This window comes from Haliotis rufescens, unplaced genomic scaffold (genome assembly GCF_023055435.1).
Source record: "Haliotis rufescens isolate VD_foot unplaced genomic scaffold, xgHalRufe1.0.p SCAF_8, whole genome shotgun sequence".
Classification (NCBI taxonomy): Eukaryota; Metazoa; Mollusca; class Gastropoda; order Lepetellida; family Haliotidae; genus Haliotis; species Haliotis rufescens.
The window spans coordinates 6,768,638-6,782,062 of record NW_025964372.1 but is presented as its reverse complement, the minus strand read 5'-3'; the positions used below and the strand labels follow the sequence as shown (position 1 = coordinate 6,782,062).

The window sequence follows — 13,425 nt, the reverse complement described above, 5'->3', positions numbered from 1 at the left end:
AATCGATGGAATATGGACATACAGTAATTATTGGCGGGGTCTGCGATGGTATATTTAGACTGGTGATGCTATGCGTGATCGGGTGCCATTGCTCACACCAGAAAGGTAAGGTTTGTGAGACTCTAGCACGCGATAGTAAAAAGGCCAGAGGCGCTAATCTGGTCATGTACAAGTGGTTTGCATGTCATGTTGCGTGTGGGGAGTATTTCATTATTATGCAATGGTAGGTTTTATTCCATTACGAATGGATTGGTATCGATCGACGATTTATCAAGTTGTTATCAAGATTGTGAACCCATGGGATTTCTGCAGTAGAATAGGCCCCGAACTGCCACTCTTGTTCGTTAGAGCCTATTAGAGTGAGGATCGAGTGGTTTGCAAGTAATATGACCTGGTTATGGGTCATCGTGCCCCGACACCATGGATCGTTGTTCAGACGAGATATAGATAACATAATATCGGCGTAAAACAACATTCACCCCCCCCCCCCCCCCCCCCCCCCCCACCCCACCCCCCTCTCTCTCTCTCTCTCTCCCTCTCTCTCTCTCTCTCTTTGAAAAAGCGTGCGATTGTCTGCTTCGTAGCGGGGTATAAAGGATTTATTTTCCCGTAGACAAATCCATGTGCAGCCTGTTTTCTTCGTGGCGGGTTATACTGGATTTATTCTCCCTTTCAGATATGTATTTCCCTCAGGAAGGGATACATAGTATTTTATCAAGATCACCTGGACCAATCAGACCTCGTCATTCCGACATGGGGGTATAATAAAGAGATGTATCTGTGTTCTTTGTTGTAGGCGTGGGAGAGAACATCATCTTTCTGGACCTGAACGGCAAGGATCCCGTCGGAGAAGAGGTCTCCAAACAGTGGTACAAGGAGTGTGCTAAATATGACTACTCGAGTCCAAGATGGCGGAAAGGTGAGAACACTGTCTTAAACATATTCAAGGGAATAACTACAATTAAATCATATTCCATACCATGGTTGATCTGACAAATATTCTGTATGAAAGCATCATGTGAACCGGCTTATCAAAATTACTCGTCGTGGGATCTGAAGGAACAAGTACAAACATCATTTGCATGTTCTATCGGGAAGGGGGAGGGGCTTAGAACATTCGCCCGACACGCCTAAGGCCTGGGTTCGTTTCCCCGCATTGGTACATGTGTCAAGTCCATTTGCTACGCAGAGTTGCGTCCTTTGGACACACCAGGAACCTATGATCGTCGGTTCGAATCCTCGTTCGCCCTGATTATGTTTCTAGGTTTGTCAGCACCACACCCGTGCTCGCGGGTAAACGTATAAGGTATCCCTTCGTGTTGCCTCCTACATTTAACCTTGATATAATGAAATACTGTTCAAAGCTGCGTCAAACGTAATTCAATAACTCACTGTATTGGGCAGTGGATAAGTGTGACATATGAGATATAACTCACTGTATTGGGCAGTGAATAAGTGTGACATATGAGATATAACTCACTGTATTGGGCAGTGGATAAGTGTGACATATGAGATATAACTCACTGTATTGGGCAGTGGATAAGTGTGACATATGAGATATAACTCACTGTATTGGGCAGTGGATAAGTGTGACATATGAGATATAACTCACTGTATTGGGCAGTGGATAAGTGTGACATTTAAGATATAACTCACTGTATTGGGCAGTGAATAAGTGTGACATATGAGATATAACTCACTGTATTGGGCAGTGGATAAGTGTGACATATGAGATTTAACTCACTGTATTGGGCAGTGGATTAGTGTGACATTTAAGATATAACTCACTGTATTGGGCAGTGAATAAGTGTGACATATGAGATATAACTCACTGTATTGGGCAGTGGATAAGTGTGACATATGAGATATAACTCACTGTATTGGGCAGTGGATAAGTGTGACATATGAGATTTAACTCACTGTATTGGGCAGTGGATAAGTGTGACATATGAGATATAACTCACTGTATTGGGCAGGGGATAAGTGTGACATATGAGATTTAACTCACTGTATTGGGCAGTGGATAAGTGTGACATATGAGATTTAACTCACTGTATTGGGCAGTGGATAAGTGTGACATATGAGATTTAACTCACTGTATTGGGCAGTGGATAAGTGTGACATATGAGATTTAACTCACTGTATTGGGCAGTGGATAAGTGTGACATATGAGATATAACTCACTGTATTGGGCAGTGGATAAGTGTGACATATGAGATATAACTCATTGTATTGGGCAGTGGATAAGTGTGACATATGAGATATAACTCACTGTATTGGGCAGTGGATAAGTGTGACATATGAGATATAACTCACTGTATTGGGCAGTGGATAAGTGTGACATATGAGATTTAACTCACTGTATTGGGCAGTGGATAAGTGTGACATATGAGATATAACTCACTGTATTGGGCAGGGGATAAGTGTGACATATGAGATTTAACTCACTGTATTGGGCAGTGGATAAGTGTGACATATGAGATTTAACTCACTGTATTGGGCAGTGGATAAGTGTGACATTTAAGATATAACTCACAAGCTTCTTAAGTTTCCTGGAATAGTGAGTAAATGAGAACGGTTTTACGCCGCTTTTAGCAACATTCCAGGAATATCCTGACGGCGGACAACAGAAATGGGCTTCACATATTGTACCCCTGTTGAGGATTCGAACCCGGGACTTTGGCGTAAAGAGCGAACGCTTTAACCCCTAGGCTACCCCACCGCCCCGTTTCCTGGAATACAACATACAGTTTTAATGTTGTACAATTGAAAAGAAGATAAGCAACAGAAATATGAGGGGACCCTAGTAATAAGACGATCAAAAAACAATTTCAATAAATTACACATTTATAGATGAGTAGCTGGTTATGCCAAGGGCCAATGTTCACCAGGGCCATCACGGCACAAATGGCAGCCGCTGCTGTAAGAAAAGGTCAAAGATTAAATAAACAAGTATTACAATACACAGCAAAATACAACATGTGTTATTGTTAGTCATCCACATAATTACCGAATATCACGTAATAATGATACATGCAGATATGCCTGAGCTATGGGCAAAAAATACATTTTAAATTTGACAGCAATGTTTAAGACAGATCAAAATTTTGTGCGCGAACCTTGGAAAGAACACTGCTAGGATAAAAAAACAACAACGTTTTTTCAGCTAAATTATGCTACAGGTTTGAGAGCAGATGTCGAAAAATGTTGGTTAACTCCAACAAAATATTTGCACGTTCTCATAACAAAGCCACATAGAGCTTCAGAAAGCATGGTCAAACTCTAGACGACGGGCTGCAGTGGGTGAGACGTGTTTTATGCCGCTTGTAGCAACACCCTAACCAAATGACGGCGGAAGAACTCAAGAAGCGTCACGTAATGTACCCATGTGGGGAATCGAACCATAGTCTTCGGCTTGACGAGAGAACGATAGATAGGCTACCCCTTACCATGTGTTTCACCTTGGAAAGAACACTGCTATGATAATAAAACAAACGTTTTTCAGTTAAATAATGCTACAGTTTTGAGAGCAGATGTCGAAATGATTCCGTTCGTAACATACTGGTTGCATATCAAATTCGATATTCTACAGTAATTGGTGAAAATGGCATTTTCAATATGTTTGCCGCGGTCATTATTTAAAACCGGATCAGAATTCTGTGAGTACGCTTTTTAGAGACACCACAGCTTGGGTCATTCATCAGTGTTTGAGCTGCACGGGGCTTGTAGTTTCCGATATGTCGGAAATGAAACGGTTTGCGATGGACCAGCTAAATATGAATTATAACCAGAGACCAAATAATAAATTTGTGATGTATCATTTTATGAAATATTATATTTTGAGTGGAAGTGTTCTTCCTTGGAGAAAAAATAATTGCATCTACTTTCCTCCTCAGGTGCAATGAATTTCACCCAAATGATTTGGAGGTCCACTTCAGAAGTTGGCGTAGGAATATCCAAGGTGAAAGGTCAAGATCGATATGTCGTGGTGACCCAGTACCGACCAGCGGGGAATAACAATATGCCAGGAGAATTTCGCAAAAATGTACTTCCGCCACAATGACACCGATTAGGCTGGAGAAATAGCGGCAATTAATGGGGACGACAGGCTGGTCTTTCAAGTGACAGAATCGCTGATGTGGACGTTTAACTGTGGCGTCCGTCTCTGACACGATGAAGACTTTTGTGGAATTCGAGTCAACCATTCTCATCACGCTGTTAAGATCCAAACGCGCTCCACTTCTGCCTTGTAGCTAGCCGACTGATTTACAAAGTGTTGTGAACAAAATGGCGGCACAAAAGCCTGCCTTACCGGTCGTGGTTGGTCACACCGGATATGGGCATCATGGGAGTGTGTTACCATAGCAACGGATAGCTAATACCGTAAAACGGGAAATTGGGACGGCAATTTTCTGCGAACCGATTTGTTATACATTAATGAATGGCTGTTCCTCTCAATCAGAGAGAAGGATATTGAGTGGGTCAGTGAAAGTATTTTGATGGCACTATCCTTGTCAAGGACGCCCAAGTGCCATTGGAATGCAAACTAGAATTACTAATTTCTTTGTTATTGTGAATAATCATATTTTAATTTATTTCTTAATTTCGCATCGTACACAGCTTAGTCATATGTATTTGTGCAATTGGTCATTTTGATTTTGACTTGGCTAGGGTTGATAAACATTGACAAAAAGGCAAACTGTGAATATTTTACTCCAGATCTTTTTATTCAAGTTAGACGGTAATCTGGAACTACTCTGGACTTTACTGAAGGACTGGTTTAAGGACATAAACTCGATGTCCCTATACCTGTTTTCGATTTTCGATTTGCAGGTGACCTTGACCTTGACCTTGAATTAGGACAGATCGAATGGTTACCAGTATGACGTCAAGGGGTGAGATTTGACAAAGTATTCACTGACAAGGTCACCGCGATACTGAATTCCTGTTTTGAGTCGTGTGTTCGCATGTTAAGATTTGAAACTCAGGTCGACAAATAGGTTTCTTGAGTACAACCTGGTTCGGATTTATAAATAAGGACATAATGATTTCAGAACAGGAACACAAGTGTATAGGGACATACAGTCCGACCATTTGGCAACAGACACATGCATTCATGGGTATAACCCAGGCAATTTTAAAGTGAAATATACTTGAATGAAAGGAAGTTAGTAATGCAATATAATCCCGGTTCGGCCCGATTATGTTTCTAGGTTTGTCAGCACCATACCCGTGGGTTTCACCGAAGTGGTAAACGTCTGAGACCTGCATCACTTCGAGCTTTCCTCCCACATTAAGCTGACACGCCGTGATATAACTGGAATACTGTTAAAATCGGCGTTAAACCCATCTCACTCACTTACTCACTCACTAGAAATGGAATAACTCTTTTAACTGATATAGCGTGACATCGCGCGCAGAGAGAGAGAATTGCTTGATCTGCATCAAGTTTGTTCACCAGCACAAAATATCTGCACTAATTCAACTGGAACGAGTTAAAAGCCGTCCATTTCGGTTTTGCGAATTATTTTTATCAAATTTAAGCAAATGTGAAATTGACCTTCATCTTGTTCATAACACATTATCATGAGTATTTTCTTGCTGATGAATATAAGAGTGAGAAATGTCGATTCATGGCCATTTCAGTCATTTAACGTGTGCATGCACTTCAAATATTGTGGGGGGCACGGGTGGCACAGTCGTCTAAGGCGCCGCGATTCGCTGTGCAGAGTTGCGTCCCCTTGGCACGCCAGAAACCTCTGTTTGTGGGTTCGAATCCCGGTTCGCCCCGATTATGTTTCTAGGTTTGTCAGCACCATACCCGTGCTCGTGGGTTTCACCGAAGTGGTAAACGTCTGAGACCTGCATCACTTCTGGCTTTCCTCCCACATTAAGCTGACACGCTGCGATATAACTGGAATACTGTTAAAAGCGGCGTTAAACCCAACTCATTCACTCACTCACTCACTCAAATATAGTGCAACGCACGAGCCTAAAATGCGCGTGTCAATTACACCTAACTGAGACGACACCTGCGATTGAAGCTGACGCGTACGTGCTGCACGTGCAGCCACATGCGGGGCGAGACAACGGTCAATTTGACGTTTTGTGACAGGTGGGGTCTCATTTTAGACGTGAGAGGTATTTTAAACTTTTAATTGTATTTTTCACAACATATGCAATGCCTATGCTTTTTCGTCGTGGAACTTTAAGCATCTAAGTGTAACATGGCGTGTCTTATATTTGATTTACGGTTGTTTACTAAAATGTGAAGAATCTCGTTCAGCTGGACAGTTTCTCCAAAAACCCTTCACGTGCAAATTGTTGCGAAAGAGAATGGAACTATATTATATTTTATATATGTTCGGATATATTCAGATGGTGTATAAAGACAATCGTCCGGATTAATGAAGTCCTACTTTATTTGTTAAATAGGGCAAAAAGCTGTTAAGGACAGCCTAAGTCCATTGAAAGTATGGTTCGTACTAACTGTATCTGAAATAAAGAATGCAAATGAGATTCCTAATTAATAAAAATCATATCTACTTGCACCCTCGATTGTCCATTACGTTACCTTGAGCAATTCGCTCACATAGCTTCGTTTTGACGCTAGGTTTTGTAATAAGAGATATTTAGATGTTGTCACTTCCTAAACGAAACTTTGGTGACGAATGGGTATACTATCCCGGATGATCGAGGATGATCTGAGACCGGTGTGAATGAAAACGTATCTTTGAAGGTTAGAGTTTTAATTTAGAACACTTACACCGATTCCGCTGGTTCTCATTTTCGCATAGGCAGTCGATTCTCTGCCTCAAAACGACCATACACTTTGAAACTTCTCTTTATCATACTAGTCGAATGACAAGAACGATGTATATTTATTAAGTTTGAAATACGTTTGTATGTTCCATAATAAGTCACGACTGCGCATCTTATATGGACTGGGAAGAGTGTTAATAGAGTTACCTCCCTTCCTTGAGTTTCTCTAGTTTTGTCTGTGATCATGTGTTTACTATCCATTAAACATTCCTTATTTAACATGCTTTGTCTTCATCTAACGTTGACCCGTCAAGATCCGGGGTAGAATGGGTCTTCAGCAACCCATTCTTGTCGTAAACGGCGATTATGCCTGTTGTAAGACCAACGGGTAAGGGTGGTCATGCTCACTGACATGGTTGATGCATGTCATCGTATTCCAAAGGCGTGGATCGATGCTCATGATGTCAATCACTGGATTGTCTGGTTCAGACACGATTATTTACAGACCGCCGTCACATAGCTGGAATAATGCTGAGTGCGGCGTTAAACAACAAACAAACAAAAACATAATCATTGAACGTATTCCCATGTTCAAGTCCAGCTTCCACCCTTGCCGAACTGGGCAGGACTTTCTGGGCTTGATCGTAGCACCACCAGTGGCTCTTACTCGTTCATTCGCCACCCCTCGCCCTTTTCCGTAACCGTTACTCGTTATGTTCCTTCTCATTCGTGACCAACTCGTGTCATTCCGGGACAAGCCGAATCGGATTCCACCTCTCATATCACTTGCATTTGCTTCAAACAAATTTGCCGCGCCCAGTCAAAACCATCCTATCGATAATCAAAATCTATATTGTAATAAAACGGGTCATACTTCGCGAAGTGCATCAAATAACCTGATTAAAAACATGAAAAGATTCGTAGACATGAAATACATATATGCATATACACACGCCGCTAGGGTCTGTGGGGTAGACTAGTTGTTCAAGCGGTCCCTCGTCATGTCAACGACTTGGCTTCGGTGCCTAACATGGGTTCAATGTGTGAATCCTATCCCCTGACGTGATATTGCTGGAATATTGCTAAAAGCGGCTTAAAACCATACTCACTCACACGCCACTAAATCAAGTAACTCCAAAGGTAGATGTATTGAAATGTAAAGGCTATTGCGGCACAAATAGAATCGGGTAAGAAACCTGTATTTACTGCCGTGGTTGAAATTAGAGAACAACGTCTGAAGGTAGGATAACAAGCAGCAGTTCGTAGAGGGAGCTACACGGGGACCTGCATCTTCAGCAACCCATGTTTGCCGTTAAAGGCGACTGTGTCGTAAAAGGTCCATCCGTATATTAGGCGTGGCGGGAAGAAAGAGGTCAAAGCTTCGCGAAACGGCCGATAGGGGGTAAACTATTGGTAAACACCGCAACAACATTAAATGTGAACAAACCACTAATATATGTTCTTGCCCCACTTCAAGGAAGACCCGTGAGGATCTGGGGTAGAATAGGTCTTCTTCCATGCTTGCCGTAAAAGGCGACTGTGCTTGTCGTAAGAGGCGACTAACGGGATTGGGTAGTCAGGCTCGTTGACTTGGTTGATGCATGTCACCCTAGTTACGTAGATGGATGCTAGTGATCAATCACTGGATTGTCTGGTTCAGACACGATTATATACAGACCGCCGTCAAATTGCTGGAACATTGCTGAGTGCGGCGTCAAACAAACAAACAAACACCACACAGGCAGTAGGGTGTGTATCCACCTTGTGCCTGACATCACCCACTCCCACATCTAAGGAATGGTAAGATAGTTACTGCGAGTTCCATGCTAGGTATGTTCGATTGATGACTTGACATTTTGCAGGTCAGGGATACACATTGTTCAGATACTGCTGCACAGCTCCAACATCATTGTGGTGTTATTGTGCCGGAATGTTATTACATGGTTTTTGCAAAAACGGTAAAATTGCCGTTTGCAGAAATCTCATCCCGGTAAATTAAATTTCCATCAATCACAATCATTTGAACCTTCCTGGAGCGGTTATTCCATTCCAAATCATAACGCCACCATCCCCAGGGCGATCGCCTTCAGGAATCTCGACGCCTGTATACACGTGTCATGCTGTAATATAACTCGTCAGTTCAGATGATCCTTCTCCCCTGACGTGCTGACTACCGTAGGTGTTGTCTGCATCACTAGGGACGGGGACGTTGACGTTGACATTCTGCCGTCAGGATTGGCCTTCTGGCTGGGCGCCTCGCACGGATGCCCTAGATGCGTAGATATCACCAGGACGGTTCCCGCAGGTACGACTCTGTTGCCCGGTATGGTACGGACTGTGATTTGCTGTCTGGAACCTGTGTTGAAGATGCGTAGTTCCAATCTATATGTTTGTTTGTTTGTTTTTGTTTGTTTGTTTGTTGTTTAATGCCGCGCTCCGCAATATTCCTGCTATATGACGGGGGTCTGTAAATAATCGAGTCTGGACGAGACAATCATGGACGTCATGAACATCGATCTACGCAATTGCGATACGATTACATGCACCAACCAAGTCAGCAAACCTGACCACCCGATCCCGTTAGTCGCCTCTCACGACAAGCATAGTCGCCTGTTACGACAAGCATGGGTTGCTGAAGACCTATTCTAACCCGGATCTTCACGGGTCGGCTGAGAGAGTTGCTGTCTGGAACCTGTGTTGGAGATGCGTAGCTCTAATGCATATGTCTTGCCGATGAGTGGTTCCCGGGAGACGGCCAATACGGGGAAGGCACCTGACGTGGTGGTGGTGGTTGATCACGTCGCCATAAATACCATATGGCGTTCCTCTCGTTGTTGAAATGACTTGCGACATCACGCTGCGAGGTACCGGATTCCAGAATTCCCATGGCTCTCCATCTGTCATTTTCATTTTGCCGTTGCATAGTGAAACCTCATCAAAACGATCAAATGTGGTGTTTTACAGAAATCTGCTCCCCCGAAGAGAGTAGGAGTGAAATATGCATTTTGCAAGCGATAAACATCATCATTGAGTTTTGATCACGTGGTTACAATCGAGAAGAATCGGTTGTCAGGTGACTGCGATCGGTTAATTTTAGCAGTGAATTTGGTCAGTAGCCCTTTAAATACAACACGATTTTTTCTCTCAGTTCGTACACTGCACACACTGCTCACACTGCTCACACAGCACACACTGCTCACACAGCACACACTGCACACACAGCTCACACAGCACACACTGCTCACACAGCACACACTGCACACACAGCTCACACAGCACACACTGCACACACAGCTCACACTGCTCACACAGCACACACTGCACACACTGCTCACACTGCACACACAGCTCAATATAGACTGTCGATCATCAGCCGGATTGTAACCACGTCATCAAAACTCGATGACTCGATTAAAATCAGATTTTAGTTCTCGCTACCGCTAAACAAAGAACTGAGGACATCCCATTACGGGTCGCGTCAGACCGACCTTGCGCGAACTTTGACCGACCAATGGAATGAACAATCAGAAAGAAGCTTTCTCGTGCTTTACGGCACTAATTTCAAATTGGCGACTACGTTTCGAAACATATTTTGACAAATTCTCGATTACAAATTTGAAACCTGAACAAAAGAACATTCTGGCATGGCTAATTTAGATTGTGTGGATTCAGTCGTTAAACCCGTAACTATCGTTCGGAATAACCCGTGTTAAAGTTTTCGAGGTTGCATGATTAGAAATCACATTCCGACTGTCACTTTCATAATCTGGTAAGCGACGCTCTGATTGGTCGGATGAAAGGTCGTTCTGACGTGACCCCTAATGGGATGTCTTCAGATCTTTGTTTAGCGGTTGCGAGAACTAAGATCTGATTTCAATGAGATTGATGATAGTCCCAAGCAAAATGGATATTTCTCTGACTGAATGATTGTTGGAGATTTAACGAGCGCTTCCCGTAGTTGCTAAATTCGCACAAATGAATGGTCATGCTTATATTAATAAAAAAAAAAGAACAGGGGAACGTCAGCTTAGTTTTGATAAAGCAACTTTGAAACAAATACTCCTTATTCTTTTTCACTACGTGGGGGTTTTCCGGGATAGAATTGGTCCCCACCAGTCCCGGGAACGTTATACTTGTCGTTCAAGGTGACTAAGACGGATCGGGTGGTTAGTCTCGTTGGCTTGGTTGATAGGTGCTCATAATATCAACCGCTGGTTTGCCTGGCCCAGTCAACTACATACAGGTCGTCGTGATATAACAAGATTATTGCTTCGTTTTACCACATTCTTTATTGTTACTAAAGCGTTCGTAAAATCTCTAACATGACGCAAAAATTGTTATGTTTGTTGTTTAACGCCGCACTCAGCAATATTCCAGCTTTGTGAAGGCAGTCTGTAAATAATTGAGTCTGGATAGACAATTCGGTTATTAACATCATGAGCATCGATCTACGCAATCAGGATACGATGACATGCATCAACCCAGTTAGGGAGCCTAACCACCCCATCCCGTTGGTCGCCTCTTACAACAAACATGGGCTGCTGCAAACCAGTGTAACACGGATCCTCACTGGGACCAAACGTTTTACAGCTTGAACATTGCTGGCTAAAGGTTCAACAACGTGAACTCACTCGATTCACTCACTATTCTTAGTTAATCGAAACATTCATGTGCCGGACACCCTCGTTAAATGGCTTACAATCCCTCGATGATCTTAACATCCACCTATCTGTCTCCCCGTGGTCATTCGTGGTTAGAAAAGGTCCCCGGCAAGCTATGCTCGCCGTGTGAGGTGGCTCAATGGACCGGGTGGTCCGCACACCATCTCGATGTTCACGTACATCGACTCAAGAAATGACGTCAAACGGGAAGAAAATTGGACGTCACCGTGAGACGTTAAATCTGACACTGGAAAATCATTTAACATCTCCGTCCTGCGGTTCCATCCGTAGTAGGCGTGGCAGAGGAGAGGTCATAGCTTCACGAAACGGCCGGTAGGGGGCAGTATAAATTAACACATGATTACTGTAAGTAAACACCACAACAACAAATGTGAACAAACCACTGATGTATGTTCTTGCCCATCGCAAGGTTGACCCGTGAAGATCCGGGTTAGAATAGCTCTTCAGCAACTCGTGCTTGTCCCAAATGGTGACTGCTTGTCGTAAGAGGCGACTATAAAGGGGTCGGGTGGTCAGACTCGCTGACTTGTTTGATGCATGTCATATAGCTGGACTATTGCTGAGTGCGGCCTTAAGACACACAAGATCCGCAGAAGTCACCAGGAGGCAACAGTGCCATCGGAGGATATCAATACAAGTCAGGATTTGGACAAACTCTGTACCGAGAGACTCCGGTAGGCGACGATAAACTTTGGCAATGATACTTCAGGAATAAAACACGACAATTCCAAACGTACTCCACGGGAGCACAAAAACACCGAACACCCAGTCCCTGTTCCAGGTATACCATTCTTAAAGGCGGATAGAGACATGGCTAGATTTTGAACATACTCCGTGTGGGTTCCAGTCGAGGTGATCACTCTCGTAAGACAAACGCCTCAGAGAACTGTAAACGCAACGGTTCCGATGAACCCCGGAGGTGTGATTATATTTGTTTATGTACTTCCATGGCCAGCCAATTGTTATGTAACGTCTGACACACCCAATGCAAAGTGGAATGTCGTTTGACCCAACAGACCCGTAAAGACCCGGGGTAGAATAGGTCTTCAGCAACCCATGCTTGCTGTAAAAGACGACTATGCTTGTCATAAGAGGCGACGAACGGGGTCAGGCTCGCTGACTTGGTTGATGCATGTCATCGTATCACAATTGCGTGGATCGATGCTCATGATCTCAATCACTGGATTGTCTGTTCCAGGCTCGATTATTTACAGACCGCCGTCATATAGCTGGAATATTGCTGAGTGCGGCGTTAAACAAAAAACAAACAAACAAATCTGACCCAACATAAACGTGTATGCAGAAGGACAGAGTCTTCATGGGGTCAGAATAAGCAAGAGGGCGCAGAGGGCGCGTAAACACTAATATGAGAAATCCAAAGAAGTCACAAACAGCCATCGTCGGAAATGAATACCTCAAGTCCTCGCGACGAGGAATACAACGACGATGTCACCCGGATGCTGATCATGGAGTACAGCCAAACCAAAGTCGGAAGTACATCCGTTCAGGTTTGGCATGTTTACATCCGGATCTGTCATGACCTAGACAATATGTTCTTGACGGCTGAATATCTTCTTTATAAAACACAAATGTTAGGCAAATCCTGTATTAACTTTACACACAATAGTCCTACTTTAAAGGGGCATCCAGAGTCTTCAGAGGCATTGTTTATCTTGAAAGAATTTCAGCGTTAACAGATGTGTCACCCAAAGGCCTGCACCTGTGTACAGTAACCATCTTCCCGAGGCAAAGTTCACTGACAGTAAAAGTCCGGTTTCCACCCATGCCGAATTAGGCTGGAATTTCTGGACTCGATGGTAGCTCCCATTGGTTATGATATGAGTTATGCCCCTCCTATTGACCAATCAGATTCCACCTCTCATATAACTTGCATTTGCTTCAGACAAAATGGTGGTGCGAATCAAGACGATCTGATCGATAATCAAATTCTATATTGTGATATAACGGGTCTTACTTCGCG

At 43.4% G+C, this 13,425-nt stretch overlaps 1 protein-coding gene across 3 annotated transcripts in view; it reads left to right on the top strand.

Moving 5' to 3' along the window:
* LOC124148980 (Golgi-associated plant pathogenesis-related protein 1-like) overlaps positions 1–5,801 on the top strand; it is an 82,928-nt gene extending 77,127 nt beyond the window's left edge. For all 3 annotated transcript variants that reach the window (XM_046520294.2, XM_046520291.2, XM_046520293.2), the window contains exons 3-4: positions 797–919; positions 3,897–5,801. In XM_046520294.2, coding sequence (XP_046376250.1) covers positions 797–919; positions 3,897–4,063 — 290 coding nt within the window. In that variant the 3' untranslated portion in view covers positions 4,064–5,801. The remainder of the gene's footprint in view (positions 1–796; positions 920–3,896) is intronic.
* The last annotated feature ends 7,624 nt before the right edge of the window (positions 5,802–13,425 follow it).